A 19,620-nucleotide genomic window follows, 5' to 3' on the forward strand; every position below is an offset into this window, starting at 1 on the left:
CTTGGACTGAAAATCTTCTCTTACCGCACAATATTAGCGTTCCCTCTGTAAAACACAGCAGTGCCTTGGTCTGCAAATGTCTGTAGACAGGGCCATTGAAAGGGTACAGCAGAGCAGACAACGTGGGGTGCTGTGGGTAATGTGATGTCTGGGGATTCAGTGGGGAAAACAGAGGGGTGCAGAATGAGTGAAACAGGTGAATTTGTTTCAGGAACCCACTCAGTGAAATGAATCCTGGTGAGTTGCAGGGCAGGACGGCTTATGGGCACCTGCGGTCTTCTATGAATGCAGTGAAACTTCCTGCAGAAACGGTGGATAGCTCCTAGACTGCCATTTCCGAGTCTGTGCCCATCTCCATGTTTGTCTGCATATCAGAGAAATAGTGGGCCTTTCCTACATTTGTCACAGCTCAGCACAAGACCAAATAAATTACCCTCGTCTTATTATCCCCTCCCTCTCTTGAACAGGCAATCACCCCCTCCCCAATGTCCTTTGTCTGAAACGCAGGGGATATCGCAAAACTTGTCACATTTTCCTCTAAGGACAACATTTACCCTAAAAAAGTTGGATTTCTTCCAAACACCCAACAGAGTTTGTTTACGTTCCCAAAATCTGTTGTGTTGCCTGGCTCCAAGGATTGTTTCAGAGGTGTGTTCTTCCTTTTTATCTATGTGTAAAAGGTGTGCACTCCTGCATATGTCTGGGAATAGGAATGCTCTGTAAGGGCTGCAAAGCAGTTCCCTTGCAACTCTGGTGTGCTGCTTCAGTCAACAAGTGAGAGGCATGTAGATATTTAACTACGTTTTTATTCCAGGGCATAAACATAACATTAGCAGATGACTCCGTATCATGTAGGACTCCATAATACAGTTCATTGGTTAATTTTTCATTAGGCAAATTCATTCAAGTGTGGTGAACGAGAACTAAGCTTCCCAAGATGAACTGGGATCTTAAATGGATATCTAGGCCTGGGACTCTGTGTTCCTAGTTATATGGTGGTCTGAGATTGTGGGATACTAATGGAATAGTACCCGTTAGTTGTAATCTGCTTGTACGGGTATTAATTCAATGTCAGAAATTGGACGACAAATGGGTGTGATTTCCTAACATGTTGTCAATTAACCCCTCCGCTGTGTGCTGGGGGGCGGGGGGCGCGCTCAGCGCCGCGGTGCTGATGACGAGCTCAGCTCGTCATCAGCCACGGTGCTCGTGTGCTGATGACGAGCTGAGCTCGTCACGGCCACGCCCGTTCCTTAGAACGCTCAGCACAGCAGGGGAATTATGCCCGCGTGTGAGCGTTCTAGGGGCCATGACGAGCTCAGCTCGTCATCAGCACACAAGCACCGTGGCTGATGACAAACGGAGCTCGTCATCAGCATGGGAGAGGTTAATCTCTTGAGGGTCAATTTATAGTAATATTTTTAAACACCTGCATTTCATTAATTACAATCCATTCATTGTTGAATTGTGTGTGTTCTAGTTACATGACTGTTTCTAGTGAATTATGTTGAGAGAGCACAAGTTTGAAAAAAATGTATAAGTACGCCATATTTACAAGCACGTAGTTAGTTTAAACATGTTTTGCACACGAGTGTTTTATATCCAGGAGTGAAATATACAGAGTGGTTTACATTCAGTAGTGAAATGTATAGGATGTTAAGTAGAGTAACTATAATTATAACGGTGTGAGATTAATGTAGAAATGTTGGAATATATGTGAAAACCTCATGTTCTCATGTTAAAAGAATCATGTCCGAATTAAATGTAACTTTGAAAATCCAGTATTATGTGTAGGCCTTAGGGCAATTCACAGCAAACCTGAACGTGCTGCTAAATTAATGTGAGATAAGGTTGACATGGTTCTTCCAAATGTACTATTGAACTTAGGGTTAAAAGTATATGCTTTATAGATGTGTTATTTTAGAAACGTATGCTAGTTAAGAATGTTTGCTGTTTAAATCAAGTTAACGTTTTAAGAGTGCAGGGACCTGCTGCATGTAAATCAAGTAGGCCAGAGGAGATAATGTCATGTCGTGTAAATCGTCATGTGCTCGTTAGAGAAGAGGTCGCGAGGTGTCCAGCACCGAGCTTTGAGAGTGTTTTATGACTAAAGATATGGTGGAGTCTGGAATTTGAGGCCCACTGCAGGATGAGCTGTATGCAGGTGCGAGGGTCCTAATCAGCTCGAATGAAAGGGACTTTGTTCAGTGGCGCCTTGCGCAGGCCTGTAGGAGTTTCCAGGAATTTCAGGGGGTATCAGCGCACTGAAGAAGAAGCCTGGGAACCAAGGTCAACTATAACGAGGGTCTTCAAGAGTACCATCATGGAGTTTACCGCGCAAAGATGTACCACGTGAGGGGCGTCCCAAGGGGCGTTCCTATCAGAAATGTGATTTGGTATTAGGGAAAGAGACCCGGGAGGAGAGCAGAGCAGATGATTTTGGGAGCCTAAGGAAGCGGATGCGTAGGCAGATAGGCTGATCAGGAGAGACCCATCATCAGAGAAGAGACAAAGAGAAGTGCGTGATCTTCTTAGGAAGTCACCACGGCTGACACCTAGAGGGTTAAGATCTTGCTAAGTAGGGATGTCATTTAAAATAGTGTAGGGACAGACTAACCTTAATTTTCTTTTCTGTAATGACTTTGAGATTGCAACTTATATCTATTTTGACAACCCTTATGGTCTTTGAGCTTGTACTTATTATTTTGTTCTTCAGACTTAGATTATTCAAGAAGTTCATGTTCATAGTGATACCGATTTATCTTCTGAATCTCATTTTGAGAAGTTTGTATCTTCAGTTATCTTTGACTTTATATTAAAACTTTAAAACTTAAATTTGGTCAGTGGTCATTTAGAGTGGTGTAAGTTCTTAAATTGATTGACTTATTGCGAGATTACCTTTTACTCAAAGACAGGTACCAACGATTCAGTCGACATAGTTTGGGATTTGGTAAGATAATTAGTAACCAGTAATCCCGCGTTAGCAGTTGGTAGCAGAGTGAGGATGGTTATCTTCTTGAGGAAGGTAATCTAGAGAGGTTAGTTTACCCCAAGGCCCGAGACGCCGAGAGACGAGCAGCGGAAGAATCGTGTGCCGAAAGGTGCAGACGGTGCGAGAAAAGCAGCAGTATCGGAGAGTGAGTATAAAAAGGGTCATGCGTGAACAGATTGCGGTGTTTTGTGTTGTATTTGTATTGTAATGTCTTGCGGAGTTGAATGCCTGTAGTGTGAATGAGAGAAGGTTGTGAGCGCGCGCAACCTGGTAAGCTGGTAACCTGGTAAACGGGTGAACTGGTGAAATCTTAAGTTCAGGCCAGAGCTTAAGTGGTTTTGGGTGTATCGAACATCCAGGGTAATTGTCGACCATAGTACGGAGGTCACGAGGTACCATTGACCGCCGTGGATCCAAGATAGGGGGAGTGTAAGAGTGAATGTATGAGTAACGGACGCTGGTCGAAAGTTACTGCGTGTGAGTAACCTATCGGAGAAGGCGATTGTCTGGAAGTAAACGGAAAGACATCTTGCCAAGTTAAGGTGACAACTACAGAAAGACTGTGGGCGTACAGTCAAGAAAGGTGATCGCTTGGACGGAAGTAATCATTTTTCAGAGTATGAATGGGATGCGTGCATGACCGAGGAGACGAGCTGAGTAAGGAGGGGAACTGCTGCGAAGGGGGACGGGTGACGTCGGCTAGAGCCGCGCTCTGATTGAGCGGTTGGTGTGACGTTAGCTAGAGCCGCGCTCTGGTTGGGCGGCTAGAGTGACGTCGGAGGAAAGTCGCGTACGGATAGGCCAGTTAGTGAGAACGGGGCTGAGATTGGTGGAGTGTCATCAGGAAGTAAACAAACGCGGAGAAAAGAGAAATCATGAAGTGTTTTAAGTGTTTGAAAGGGATTTTTAAACGTAAACGAAGTGAACATTATTACGGGGAAGAGGCTCCGCCGGAGGGTACGCCAGCTCATTATATGGCAACGAATGTGGGGCTGCATACCATATTGTGGATTGGGGCTTGGAATAAGCTTACGGAAGGGAATGAGGAAATGCAGTTCCCGAGGTACGGGACGTTTAAATTAGAGGTGTTACATCGGCTAAAAGCAACCATGTCCTCATTGAAACCCTCGCCCAGACCAACACAGTTTGAGGCTCTTAATGCATGGATTAAGGCTGCACACGACCGAAATTTGAACAGGCGTCAACAAAGACTGATGCGATCGGTAAGGGCAGTGCGAGATTCCAAATGGGATGAGGAGGAAAAGCGTTGGAGGGTACAGACTATTGAGGTGGAGAAAATGTATCCAATGAGGGAGGTGTCAGGAGGAGGAAATCTCATGGAAGAGGACGAGGAAAGCGAGTCGGAGGACAATCTGATAAACAGATTGTTAATGGATAGACCACCTCCGAGAGTGGGGTTAATAGAAGATAGAGGGCTCGCAAGGGAAGATGGAAATGACATAGAGGGATATACACCACTCCCTATATCAGAATGGACACCTATCAAAAGTGGAGAAACACCTCCAAACAACACTGTACAGAGTGTAGTGGGAAGGTTTGTGGTGCAGAAAACGCCAACCACAGAAAGGGTCGAGTCTGTGGGATTGCCAGACGCTCTTCAAGTGCCTGTTACCATAGGACCCATAGTTTCGATCTATAATTCTGAGAGAGATAGAGGGGAACAACAAAGGCAATTGGATAGGGAAAGGATTGAGATGGAAAGGAGGAATAATGTGACAAATGCATGGAAACAATTGCCAGGTTCGGTAACATGGAACACCCCATTAGACACAACTGTCGGTCCCAATACAGAACAGGGAGGTCCGAGAGGACCAATGGATCTAAGGGGACCACGGCCAAGATCTTTTTCAGAGTTAAGAGCTGATTTGAGGGAATGGGACGGGTCCGTAGTATCTCCAAGTAACAGGACAAGAACAGAACCAGAGTGGGAAAGCAGAGGTAACGGGACTGTATCTCATTGTGGGGCCAGCGAAAGCAGTCAGGGCCGGGAAGGCCAAAGTCAAGAGAATAGAGGGGATGCATGTCCTACAAATCAGAGAGAACAACCGGAACAAAATACTAGGATTGTAGAATGTGAGGAAATGTCCCGTCTCTGGGGGAAAGGAGGAGATGAGGCGGTACGGGCTTTTCAGAATAGGTTTAGGTGCCTTCATCATACACTTGGGGAAGACGTTCAACATTGGAGAAAGGAGAACAGCGATAGGTCCCGCCACGTCTCGAATAATCAGGAATCACAGGGAAGTAGGGAAGAAAGAGGGAGTAATGGAACATCTTACCCTGCATCCCGTGAAACTAGCCAGGATGGGGAGAGAGAGGCTAGGAGGCATGAAGGAGTGTTTCACCACCCACCCCGAGAAGATGGAAAGGCATGGGATCTAGAGAGATGGGAACAGGGGAGGACTCCCTATAATTCACCAATACCTAAACGTAGATCTCGGAGCTGGGATGGGAGAGATGCGGATGGAGGAGCTAAATTGAGTGTCTTAAAAGCTGAAATTAAGGCAAAAAGGCTTGATGTTACTAGTTTAAAATCAGATGTTGATGAGATAATAGATGGAACATTGCCTTTGGAAAGGATAGAATTGTATGAACAGGATGAGTTATTGTTCATGGCAAAGGATATTACTAGGAAAGCTAGAGCGTTTCATGAGAAATTGACTGATTTGGCAGACAGGTATGCCGTGGATTTGTCTAGGACAAGGGCATTACAGAGTAACCACAGATTACAGTACGCAGACCAAGATCTAGATGAGAAGAGAACTACTGGATTAAAAACACACATAAGAGAGCTGGTAACAGGGATAAGAGTGTGGAGGGAACTGGATAAATGGGAAGAAAGGTGGTCGAAAAAGGGCACAGTTAGGCGAAGTACAAATGTGATGACCCCTGAGGGAAGGGTAATGCAGATGGAGGCATTCCCTTTGCGAGAAATATCAAACGGAAATTATGTACATGTGCCCTGGAGTAGAGGAGATTTAGCTGCATTTACCAACTCATTTCCGAAGTTGCGGGACAATCCAGTCGAATGGTATAAACAGGTAGAGAGGTTTGTCAAAATCTCGAAAGTACTGTGGATAGATTTGAACACGTTGTTTGACATCGTGGTCCCATCTGATTTGTGGACCCCGTGCAAGACTAGTGTTGAATGGCCAAATACTGAACCAGTGAGGGATGCTCGGACTAATGGACCGTCCGAGATTGTCATGCAAAAGTATGAAAGGGTAATAGCATGGCTGAAAGATAAGGTACCACCACAGGACATAGATTGGGTAAAAATAGACCGAACAAGGCAGGAACCCAAGGAGACAGTTCACGAGTTTTATGAAAGATTATTGAAAACATTCAAGCAATACAGTGGACTAGATGTAATGGATCCCAAAGATATAGGGCAGTTTGTGTCAAAGTTTGTCTTGGGGTTGAGACCTGATATTTGTTTGATGATACAGCAACATTTAATCTGTTGGCAGAACAAACCACTAGATGAGATTTTACGATATGCGAGGTACTGCAGTGACGAGATAGATTCTAAAGCCAAGAATCTAAAGGAGAAATTGATGGTGGTGCAAATGCAGGCCGCTGGGAAGGGTGGCCAGCAGAAGCAGGGGATGGGACGAAAACCAAACGGTCAGAATAAGGACAATGAGGAAGGGCAGAGACCTAGGGTAGACTTTGCCACTTTAAAGAAAACGACAAAGTGTCATCAGTGTCACCAGGTGGGGCATTGGCGACGCGAGTGTCCCTTTAACCCTGAAAATGGAGAGCTAGAAGTAGAAGAGCAGGTCCAAGAAGACCCAGTGCAAAAGGTGACAGTTCCGAGCAGTAATGTGGCCAAAGGGGGGACTTCGGCTCCACGGGCCCAATTCCCACAGCCACCGAAGATAGCAGCTGGAGGAAAGGTCTTTAAACAAATGCCTCTGTTTATCGAGGAAGAAAAATGTTATTACATTGATCCATTGACAGGACAACGGGTGAGCAGTGAAGAGGACTGTACCCTCGGGGCAGTTCTAGAAGTGGATCAAAGAGGGCCATTTGTTGAGGCAGAAGTGGCAGGGTGTCCCACTACGTTCTTAGTGGACACTGGGGCTACTCGTTCGACTCTGAGATCAGCGGTGGTTCCAGACTTGCCAATGTCAGGGGAAACAATTCAGGTGGTAGGAGTCGCAAATAAAAGAATGACCAGTCCTTTGACAGAACCAGTATCTGTGAAAATAGGAAATCATATGAACGAACATCAGTTTGTGGTTTGTGACTCAAGTCCGGTATGTCTGTTAGGAAGGGATTTGTTGTGCAAATTGAACTGCACCATATACTGCACCCCGCAAGGAGTGGAGGTACAGACTACCGACGAAGATGCTACTTTTAAGGTGGCCAATTCCAAATCTTGTGTAGAACTATATCCTACTCTGACAATAGAAGATCTTCCCCAAGACCTACGAGATGCAGTGGCGTCAGAGGTATGGGATTTCACAGGAGAAGAAATAGGATTGATTAAGGGGGTAGAACCGGTAAAAATATTGGTAAAACCAAATGTTGAGTTTCCAAGAACGCCTCAATACAAATTGTCCCAGGAAACGATTGCGGGAATAAAACCTGTGATCGAGTCAATGATACAGCAGGGAATACTGAAAGAAATCGTGGGTAGTCCTTGTAACTCCCCGATTATGGGTTTGCAGAAACCTAGTGGGAAATTCAGGATAGTACAGGATTTACGAAAGATTAACAACATAGTCGTTTCATGTTGTCCCGTGGTACCGAATCCATCAGTGATATTGTTTCAAATACCATGTCAAGCAGAATGGTTCACAGTGATAGATCTTTGTCAGGCTTTCTTTTCAATCCCATTGGATGAAGAGAGCAGGTATCTTTTTGCTTTTAAAATGGAAGATCGCGTTTTAACATGGTGTCGAATCCCACAAGGATTCACAGATAGCCCATCCATCTTTAATCAGTTGCTGAAAAAGAATCTTGAGAATCTAGTACTGCCACAGAACTCGGCTCTGGTACAGTACATAGATGACCTACTTGTTGCGTCAGAAACAGAGGAAGCTTGTAAAGCAGATTCAATTGCCTTACTGAATCATTTAGCTGAAAATGGACATAAGGTATCTCCGAGCAAGTTGCAGTATTGTTTGACAGAAGTACAGTATCTAGGGCACAGGTTAGAGAAAGGGAAACGTAAGGTGTCCCCGGAGAGGATTGAGGCGATAATGAAAATGAATGCGCCTACAACACAGAGAGAAGTTAGAATGTTCCTAGGAATGGTGGGTTACTGCCGACAGTGGATAGTTAACTTCTCACTGAAAGCAAAGCCCTTACAGAAACTGACGCACAAGGAGGTGAGTGATCCGGTACCATGGGATGAAGAATGTCTGGTGGCGTTTTTACTGCTGAGAGACGATTTATGTCGTGCTCCGGCTCTGGGAATGCCAGATTACGAAAAGTCATTTTCACTCTATTGCTGTGAGAGAGAGGGATGTGCTTTGTCAGTCTTGGCACAGACCCACGGTAATGCCCGTAGACCAGTTGCATACTTTTCGGCTACATTAGATCCAGTAGCCGCAGCGTTGCCCGGATGTCTCAAATCCGTTGCTGCAACGGGTGTCAGCATTGAAAGGAGCGAGAGTATTGTGATGGGACATCCAGTAGTGGTGTATGTACCACATTCAGTTGAATTGTTAATGACCAGGACGAAGACGCAGCATCTGACCAATAGCAGGCTCACGCGTTACGAGCAAGTTATACTTGCCGCAGAAAACGTGACTCTCAGGAGATGCTCTGTCTTGAATCCTGCTACTTTGATGCCATTACCTACTGTAATAGAAGGCGAAGGATGTGAAGACCACGATTGCCTTGATGTGACTGAACTATGCACGAAACCCCGACCAGATATTGTGGATGAGCCATTGTCTGACCCCGATGAAATTTATTTTGTTGATGGCTCATGTTTAAGAGACGATACTGGTCGGTTGAGAGCAGCTTATGCTGTTTGTACCATTACTGGAGTTGTGGAAGCCGCTTGCCTGGAAGGAGTACATTCCGCACAGGTAGCAGAGATTATTGCCCTAACTCGTGCCTGCATAGCAGGAAATGGAAAGAGAGTCACCATCTACACGGACAGCCAATATGGTTTCGGTGTGGTTCATGATTTCGGGCAGTTGTGGTCTCAGAGGGGTTACATGACCTCCTCTGGTTCGCCCATTCGAAATGGAGAATTTGTGCGATTGCTGATAGAAGCATTACAAGGTCCTGTTGACATCGCAGTAGTGAAGTGTGTAGCTCATACTAAGAATACAGATTTTGTGTCACAAGGTAATAGATATGCTGATGAAGTCGCACGCTATTGTGCGGAACAAAGTTATTCTTTCTCAAAGGTGGAAATAGAAGGTGCAGAAGAAAAGACTGAATTAAGTATGATGTTAGAAACTGTAGACACTTGGGAGGATTTAAGAATAATGCAGGAGAACGCACCTGAAACAGAGAAAAAGGCATGGGAAATAGCAGGTTGTGTGCGAAGTGAAATGGATTTTTGGGTTTCAGCAGATGGGAGAGCTGTGTTACCTGAAGAATTAGCTAATCCCATGGCGAGAGAAATACATGGTCCAGTACATCTAGGAAGGGATGCTATGATGAGAGTTTTTAGGCAGACTTGGTATTGCCCGAAATTCAGAATAGCAGCAGAATCAGTATGTAAGCGATGTGTTACTTGCCAACAGCTGAACGTAGGCAAACGAACACCAGTCACACTGAGTCACATTGGGAGGTCGGGGGGGCCTTTCAATAGAATGCAACTAGATTTCATCGAGATGCCAAGAGTCAATCGCCTTCGGTATGTGTTGGTGATTGTATGCGTATTTTCCAGATGGGTTGAAGCGTACCCTACACGTAGGTGCGATACACTCACAGTGGCTAAATTGTTGCTCAGGGAGTTGATACCGCGCTTCGGGGTGCCTGCCTCTTTGGAATCTGACAGAGGAAAACATTTTAACAGCGAAATAGTGAAGATGTTGTGCTCCACACTGAATATCGATCAAAAGCTGCATTGTAGTTATCGACCAGAAGCTTCAGGAATTGTGGAACAAGTGAATGGCACGTTGAAGAATAGATTGGCTAAAGTAGTGGCATCCACATCCTTGAGTTGGCCAGATGCTCTTCCTTTAGTGCTCATGAGCATGCGCAGCACACCTGATAGGAGGACAGGTCTCTCTCCCCACGAGATCCTGATGGGGAGGGCCATGAGACTTCCTACAGTTCCAACTACTGCTCTATTGAATATTACAGATGATCTGATCTTGGATTATTGTAAAGGACTGTCTGACGCCATCCATTCTGTGTCCCTTCAGGTGCATGCGGCTGAAGTTCCAGCAGCGAGGAACCTGTGTCATGACCTGAACCCAGGGGACTGGGTCTTAGTTAAAAAACACGTCCGGAAGAACTGCCTAGATGTTCGCTGGCGTGGGCCCTTTCAGGTAATCCTGATAACGAACACCGCGGTGAAGTGCGGGGGGCTGCCAAATTGGATCCATGCATCCCATACTAGAAGAGTTCCAGCACCTCTAGAAGGAACAGCTCCCATCCCAGACGAAAGCCCGGAAGTGGAAGAAGAGTCGCAAGAAGGGATTGAGGCAGCTGAGGGGGTGTCGGAAGAAGTTGGGAACGCAACGGATTCAGAAGAAGAGCGAAGGCAGGACGGCAGTGAGACGGAAGACGCAACTGAAGGAGAGAGCAGAAGTGAATACGACTCAGACTCAGATCCGTATCGGAGCGACCAAGAACCAAGTGGGAGGACAAGGAATAGGAGAATAAGGCTTGGAGCTGCCACTTGGCCAACAAGGAGAAGAAGGCTAAGTTTGAGGTCGGCCCAGGAAGAAACGCTTACTCCTATATCCGAAGACTCAGATCCAGAAGAAGATATCCAGGATCAAGCCGAGGAGGGTCTTAGAAGATCAAGGAGGGTGCGAGTGCCTAGTAGAAGATACTCTACTCCCGACTGGACCTACCTCGTTGCAGATGTCTGGGAGACACAGAACAGGGAGGATCAGGGAAGTGGAACTGATCAGAACTGACCCGATCATCACAGTGCAAATAAGGTTTCTACTACCAGGAGCGGAGACCGAAAGGTTGCTGACACTCAACATCGTTCATCCTGCTCTCCTGAGTGGAATAAGAAAATTGATTTTAGAGACAGTTGAGTTTCCAGTTTGCTGTTCACGATATCCAATATTGGAGGGAACTCTTCTTCGTTTGGAAATGCTTGAGCGAGTAGTAGAAATGCTAGGAGCGCTTATTGTTGTGGATTAATACCATATTGTGAATGTCTTCAAAGGGGCGCAGAACTGGAAAGGTGAAGAAAGTGATCTTGATTAGAACGGACCCCTTTGTAATTGTGGATGTAGAACTGATAGTACCAGGAGTGGAAATCGAAAAAACACTAACTCTCAATTTTGTCCGTCCACTTGTCTTGAGCGAAATAAGGAGAATAATCCTAGAAAAAGTTGACTTTCCATGTTGTGGTACGAACTGTCCAGAACCTGAGGGAATGATACTTCGGATGGACATTTATGAAGACGTAGTGTCACTCCTTGAGCCATACATAACTTTAGATGAAAACAAGACTTTTGAAAAGAAATTGTAAACTTGTTGCAAGATAACCTAGCGCCGAGAGGAAGAAGAAAAGTGATAGGGGTTTCATTTTAGTGGATGGAGAAGGGCTAGGGTTGTCTATTTTCTACTGGATTTTGAACTGTTTTGCGGAAACAAATTGTCAAACTTCCAAGTGTTCAAAGAAAGACATTGCAAGAGAGAAAGACTTTGTTTGAAAAGAAGAGGAAGTGAATGCTGGAAGAAAGTCAAAAACTACACTGTTTGAGAACATGGAGGCTGGCAACCCGAACCGCAGGGCAAAATGTATAGCTGTTACACTTTTAGGAGTAGTGGTTTCTCTTATAATTTTAGTGGTAACTGTTTCATTCCTAGCGGGACACGAAGGGGATGAAACCGCAGTTAAGGAGGATAAGGGAGTATCAACACCGAAAACTACCATTATTAAAGAGAAGGGAAACATCAATGAGAAAGACAAAGCATTGTTAGATGCAGAAATAAAAAGGCTTCACACCGACGAGTCACAGGGAAATTACAAGTCAAATGCTTATGCTAAATTGCTTTATGAATATGTTGATGCCATGGAAGTAAAGGATTGTTACGTTTGTATGCAATTACCAGCTTCAGTGGAGGAGGGTATCAGATACCATCATCTTCCGTTGACATATGGAATAACGTGCAGTTTATTGTTGAGCATGTTTTATGGACGAGAAGGATTCGAGTATTATTTCTCGAATTTCGACTCGACATTGCCAGAGGTTCCGAATTTCAAGCATTTGAACAAATGGGACTACTACAAAAGCGAAGACAGATTACACAAATGGTTTATTCCATGGAAAACGTTAGATACTTCACATGCTCGAAGAAACAATCTGACTTGTCAAATATCAGAAGTTGAGAAAAAGTTTATAGCACAGGTAGATACTAGATACAGGAGGCAGAAGATTTTGAAAGCATCAGGACAATGGGAAACAGATTGGACCATGGAGGAGAGGGCACATCAAAGAAAGGGTAGTATTGGTCCAATTGCTTTGGATAAGGATAAACGGGGAAAACTGTGCATTCACAGGAGTTACTCATATTATGAAAACTTTTATGTAGGTCAAGTCCATTGTGAACATGCCTTTCAATTGGAGTATTACTCTAAGAACTTTATGAAAGGGATGCAAGCAATACCAAATGTATATTTTGTATGTGGAAGATATGCCTATGTGAAGTTACCAGATAATTGGTACGGATCATGCTATCTGGCTGTTGTCTTTCCTAAAATATATCATGTTGAGAATTTAGACACGCCTAAAAAGGAAATATCAACTAGATGGAAACGAGGGCTGGGTGCAGCAGAAGTAGTTGGAGATGTACTCGGTGCTGCATTCCCTTTCTTAGGATTGATAATGAATGACATTAAGATCAGGAGGTTAGCTACAGTCGTAGATAGGCTATCTGCTAGTACTGCAAGATCATTGATGCTGATAGAAGGTGAGATGCAATCGATTAGGGCAATGGTTCTTCAGAACCGACTTGCTCTAGATGTTCTGTTAGCAAAAGAGGGAGGAGTCTGTAAGGCCTTGAAGGTCCAGGAATGCTGTACTTACATTCCAGACAATTCAAAGCCTCTAGAGAAATATATACAAAACATCACTGCCATACACTACGAAATTGAGGACCTGGCAAAGGTAAATGTGTGGGAAAAAGTAGGCCATGGAATGGGTAAAGTTGGAAGTTGGTTTGCCAACTTAGGAAAGGGTATCGTTTGGTACATACTGAAACCCATCATCATAATAGTGATTTGTGTAATCACTTTGTGGGGATTGGTGCGTTTGTATCAATGTTATAAAGCAAATAGGTTGCAGAGAACTATGAGGAAACAGGAGGAAGAGTTGACAGCAATGCAGGATTCTCAATACAAGAGTCTGAAAGCATTGGAGAGTATGAAAAGAGGTGGAACTGCCCTGTCTTCACTTTAAAAGGTTCTACATTTTTAGTGTCTTGGTGATGATGACCCCTGAAGGTCATCAAAGGGGGGACTGAGAGAGCACAAGTTTGAAAAAAATGTATAAGTACGCCATATTTACAAGCACGTAGTTAGTTTAAACATGTTTTGCACACGAGTGTTTTATATCCAGGAGTGAAATATACAGAGTGGTTTACATTCAGTAGTGAAATGTATAGGATGTTAAGTAGAGTAACTATAATTATAACGGTGTGAGATTAATGTAGAAATGTTGGAATATATGTGAAAACCTCATGTTCTCATGTTAAAAGAATCATGTCCGAATTAAATGTAACTTTGAAAATCCAGTATTATGTGTAGGCCTTAGGGCAATTCACAGCAAACCTGAACGTGCTGCTAAATTAATGTGAGATAAGGTTGACATGGTTCTTCCAAATGTACTATTGAACTTAGGGTTAAAAGTATATGCTTTATAGATGTGTTATTTTAGAAACGTATGCTAGTTAAGAATGTTTGCTGTTTAAATCAAGTTAACGTTTTAAGAGTGCAGGGACCTGCTGCATGTAAATCAAGTAGGCCAGAGGAGATAATGTCATGTCGTGTAAATCGTCATGTGCTCGTTAGAGAAGAGGTCGCGAGGTGTCCAGCACCGAGCTTTGAGAGTGTTTTATGACTAAAGATATGGTGGAGTCTGGAATTTGAGGCCCACTGCAGGATGAGCTGTATGCAGGTGCGAGGGTCCTAATCAGCTCGAATGAAAGGGACTTTGTTCAGTGGCGCCTTGCGCAGGCCTGTAGGAGTTTCCAGGAATTTCAGGGGGTATCAGCGCACTGAAGAAGAAGCCTGGGAACCAAGGTCAACTATAACGAGGGTCTTCAAGAGTACCATCATGGAGTTTACCGCGCAAAGATGTACCACGTGAGGGGCGTCCCAAGGGGCGTTCCTATCAGAAATGTGATTTGGTATTAGGGAAAGAGACCCGGGAGGAGAGCAGAGCAGATGATTTTGGGAGCCTAAGGAAGCGGATGGGTAGGCAGATAGGCTGATCAGGAGAGACCCATCATCAGAGAAGAGACAAAGAGAAGTGCGTGATCTTCTTAGGAAGTCACCACGGCTGACACCTAGAGGGTTAAGATCTTGCTAAGTAGGGATGTCATTTAAAATAGTGTAGGGACAGACTAACCTTAATTTTCTTTTCTGTAATGACTTTGAGATTGCAACTTATATCTATTTTGACAACCCTTATGGTCTTTGAGCTTGTACTTATTATTTTGTTCTTCAGACTTAGATTATTCAAGAAGTTCATGTTCATAGTGATACCGATTTATCTTCTGAATCTCATTTTGAGAAGTTTGTATCTTCAGTTATCTTTGACTTTATATTAAAACTTTAAAACTTAAATTTGGTCAGTGGTCATTTAGAGTGGTGTAAGTTCTTAAATTGATTGACTTATTGCGAGATTACCTTTTACTCAAAGACAGGTACCAACGATTCAGTCGACATAGTTTGGGATTTGGTAAGATAATTAGTAACCAGTAATCCCGCGTTAGCAGTGTTTCATGATAAGTTTTTGAGACGTGGACTCAGAAGAGACATTGAATGATGATAACAAGGCAACCTTCAAATGATGATAGCTCAGGAGTTCACGAGACGATGACTTCGGTGGTGGACTTTGTCCTTCTGTGGCTTAATGCTTCCTTCATGTTTTTCATGATATGTTTTTCATGCATTTGCATAGCACATTCTGACCACTTCTATGCCCCCTCCCCCCAGCACTTTCCCTGTCTGGGCACCTATTGTGGTTCTGGCATTCTTTGACCAGTTCCAGGTGGTTTGGAGCTGTTATATTGTTCAGTAAGATGATTTAATTATAGTTCACCTTGGGCAGCGGACGGGTAGATGCTGTTGTGTGTGTCTGCAGTGCACTGTATGTATGGATGTGTGTATTTAAGGACTTTAGAGTGTGTTTCTTTCGCCTGGGGGTGCATGGTTATCCATTGCTTGAGTCTACTGAGACTTCTCGACAGGAATGCTTCTTGGGCCGATTGCATGGCTGGGATGGAATGTGTGTACATAAATGAACTTGACATGAATGGTTGACTTGTGCAGTGATTGCTTGGAACTCTGGTAGTAGGTCAAAGTACAAACCAGGTCCGCATAGCGTGTGAGTGGCTGAGCAGTGTAGGGTAAACAGTGCCTACTTTGGTGTATTCACATTTGTGAATATAACTGGGAGCAGCGGAGACCTGAACAGAAGGCTGAGGGCCCGGGGTATATGAACGTTCACCTGAGGGCGGAGAGGGTCAGCTGATGGCGCTGCGGCCAGGGCGACTGACGCTGGACAGTGGAGATCACGGTTTGATCTCGGCTCCGGCGGCAGGGGTCTGCCCAGCACCATGCGACTCTGGGCAATAGCTCGCTTAATCTTCCCAACGGCCTCCAGTGCCGAGATACCCCTTCAGGGTGATACGTGCGCTATACAAGTATAGGATTTACATATGACGCTCTGGGACGAGGGGTGCTTTCAGGAGGGTAGGAGAAGTTCTTATGTAAGGGAGATGTCGCTCCAGATTCTTCACACATCTCCTGGTTATGCGATGGGACCTGAGCCACATGTATCTAAAGATTCCCAACAATGTTGTCACATCCCGTCCCCCATGGGAAACAATTGAGCTAATTCGTGTATTCACGTAAAGGTAGGGTGGCCAGAATTTTAAAGCCAAAAACCGGGACATTTCACAAAAATAGAAGAATGACTACCATTTTACTTCAAGCCAGCGCACAGAATGACAGCGCTCCTCAGCAGAGAATTACAGCACAGGCAGTGAGAACATACATAAAATGCAACTGGAAGTGAGAGGGGTGGCTGGGGGTGTTGGAGCCCGGTGATATCAGAGCTGGGTGTATATAGTCATCTTTCACTTCACAGAGTAGTTACTTACACGTGTTGTAAGCTTTCTTGTGAGACAGTATTTCCACCACGTCTTTCTTCTTCAAAGACTCCGGGCGCGACGACGGCTCTGGAAGAGAAACGAAAAGAATTATCCAGGGGCGAGGAGGGCTCCTCAGATCCTCGGAGTATAAAATGTGGAACACCGTTGAAGGTACGACCCACCAGGAAAGAGCTATACTGGTAGCACAAGAACCTTGCTGGGATGTGGTATGGTTGTTTTTTTATTTTTTTATTTATTTAATGCATTTTTAGAAAGCGCAGACTTTACCCGAAGGTGTCAGAGCACTGTACAATATAACCAGTTACGTTACATGAGAGAACTGTTACAAAAATGGAACAAACAAAAATAGCAGGCCATAGAATCAAAACAACGCAGGCAAAGGAACACAATGTCAAACACAGCAAGCATAAAATGTACAAACAAAAATATAAATATATAAGACAAATGTACAATGACTAAAAAACTTCCTGGCAAAAAGTAGCAGGTCGTAGAATCAAAACAACGCAGGCAAAAGGAACACAATATCAAACACAACAAGCACAGAATGTACAAACAAAAATATAGGACAAATGTACAATGACTAAAGAACTTCCTGGCGGGGTCTGAGAAGGAGGGAATTAGTTCTGAAAGTGTCTTTGGAATAGAAGAGATTTGAGGTCCGCTTTGAAGAGTTGGGAGGGACAAGATTTCAGACAAGAGCCACCGATTGTGTCTGAAAAGCACCACTTCTATCCGTCTCCACCAGGGGGCGCCCTCTGCACGTTCCTTGCCCTGTACTGCCTCAAGGACCTCTGATGCGCCTCGATGTACTTGCCCACCTACACAAACAGAGCGAGGCCTCTTTTGGGGGGCAGACACGCTCCAGAGGAAATGGGAAATGCAACAGTGACAAAATGACTGTCAATTTATAAAAACTGTGCAGCTGAATCAACCTGAGATTAAAGTGTTAGGAAATGTATTCTGTTTGCCCTCTATATGAGCAATTACAAACGGTTTATGCAAATTTGGCACAAAGGACCATCTACATATTTTTGTAATATCCCACAAGGCAGTTCCTCAGAGAGTGATTTACCAGTGCTAGCATCTAAATTGAGGGAAATGGTGAGTGACATGAATGACCCTAGAAATTGCAACTCTTCCTATTGGAATTCGTGTTAGTGCAGGGTTACACCACACATCAAACCATTTTTCACAATTACCATCTGATAATGCTTTTGACTGTCTTGAACTGTTTCTAGCTAAAGATTTACCAAAGCTGAGATGAGAAAAAAGTACAATTATTCATAATATCTCTGAAAAGCAGAAATAAGTACTTTGGGATTTGAGTAAAGACGTTTTTGTGGTTATAAGATCACCAGAAAATGGGTGAAACATTGCGCTCTGGCATTGCGAAAAAAGCACTTTCCCAATTGGAAAACAGAAATAATTATATTGTTTTTGATAGAACAACTCTCTCAAGCTTAAAATCAATAGTACATAAGAAATTAGAACTATTGTATAAAGTCTTGGTAATTGATAATGAGGTATTTTTTTTTTTTGAAAGACCTTTATTTTACCATAAAACCAATACACAGCTACTGGCCTACAACCCCTGGGGCCGGCCGCTACTATTCCCATACTTGCATTACTTTCCGGGTTACACAGCCCAAGTGCCGACAACCCTGGGGTACGGCGGCGTTGTACATCAAGGTGTGCATATAGGTCACCTTACACAGTCGGATTCAGATAGGTCTGGTTTTATATTTTTAACTAAAACAATTCGAACAAGAAGTTACCACAATCTGTTATACGGCATACATGTGACAGGCGCGATACCCTCGGTACAATGTCACATTATTCAAGCTTCTGATGAAGGAGAGAAGTCCCTAGGCCCCCATTTTGCCGGTACCCTAGTCTTTCCCTACTATGCAGAGTAGTTCATTACTCGGAAGTTGCGCATTACTCCGCCCTCCTACCCCTCCCCTTCCCAATCTTGTCCGCAAGCACTCCCTAGAATTCACATCCCTTCACCCCCTAGATCTTAGTCCTCCTCCCTCTCTTCGTCCGACGACAAACCTTCATCTTCCTCCAGAGGTTCACATATTTCCCCCCTGTACACATTCCACGGGGTCCATATCTTGTTCCACTTGCGCGGGCACGCTCTGGTAGTGTATACTGCCCTCTCTATGATCATGACCTTGTCCATGTTCATGCTCCATTGTGTCAGTGTGGGGGTGTCTACCGCTCCCCATTTTTGTGCTATGTCGCGCTTTGCTACTATCATGCCTATCGTGGACCATTGCCGCCCATGCCTGGTAAGGTCGTTGGGTCCCCATACATTTAGCAGGCATTTCCTTGGATCGGGGACTAGTGACACCTCCAGCGCTTGTGACATAGTATGCATTATTTGTCTCCAAAATTCCTGGATGCGGGGACACTCTCAGATTGTGTGTATTAGTGTTCCCTCCTCTCCGCATCCACGAAGACAATAGGGATGCTGTGCTCTCTGTATCGTGTGTAGCATCTTCCTAGTATAGTACACCCGGTGTAGAATCTTGAGCTGCACTAACCTAAATTTAGATGATATTCCTACCTCCTTAGGTGAACCCAGCGCTTCATTCCATTCATATTCATCCATCTCTCCTACGTCATCTACCCACTTATCTCTTAGTTTTGCTGTCGGGTCAGGCAGATTATTCAGTAATTTACGATATGTGAGCGATGCTGCCCTTTCCTGCATGTAGTCTGTGAGAAGGCGATCCTCCAGGGGAGATGCCTCCGGGATCGTCGTGTCTCGCGGGATTGCTGATAGTAACGCGTGTCTCACCTGTATATATCTGTACAGTTCTGTCTGCCCCAGCCGGTATCTTTGTCTTAGTTGTTCGAAGGGGATCACTGTATCCTTGTCCCATAAATCCCCTATTGTGGATAACCCTATATTGTCCCAGAGCGTGAACCCCTTACTGCGTCTCAGGTTGCCCAGTGCCCGTGCATCCCACAGCGGGGTGAGCTTAGTGAGTCTCCCATTCCAACCCAGTTTTGTCTGTGCCGTGTGCCATATTGATACTGTAAGTTTTGTGGGACCCTTGAGTGTGTGCACCTTACGCCGATCATAAAGAGGT

The 19,620-nt window shown here is 44.5% G+C and overlaps 1 protein-coding gene across 1 annotated transcript in view; it reads right to left on the reverse strand.

Annotated features, from left to right (window-relative positions):
- Positions 1–19,620, reverse strand: part of GRID2IP (Grid2 interacting protein) — a 386,546-nt gene that overhangs the window by 39,618 nt on the left and 327,308 nt on the right. The window contains exon 17 of the mRNA XM_078664172.1: positions 16,508–16,585. Within this exon, the coding sequence (XP_078520298.1) occupies positions 16,508–16,585 (78 nt within the window). The remainder of the gene's footprint in view (positions 1–16,507; positions 16,586–19,620) is intronic.

The sequence above is a fragment of the Lissotriton helveticus genome, chromosome 10 (genome assembly GCF_964261635.1).
Source record: "Lissotriton helveticus chromosome 10, aLisHel1.1, whole genome shotgun sequence".
NCBI classification, from domain to species: domain Eukaryota; kingdom Metazoa; phylum Chordata; class Amphibia; order Caudata; family Salamandridae; genus Lissotriton; species Lissotriton helveticus.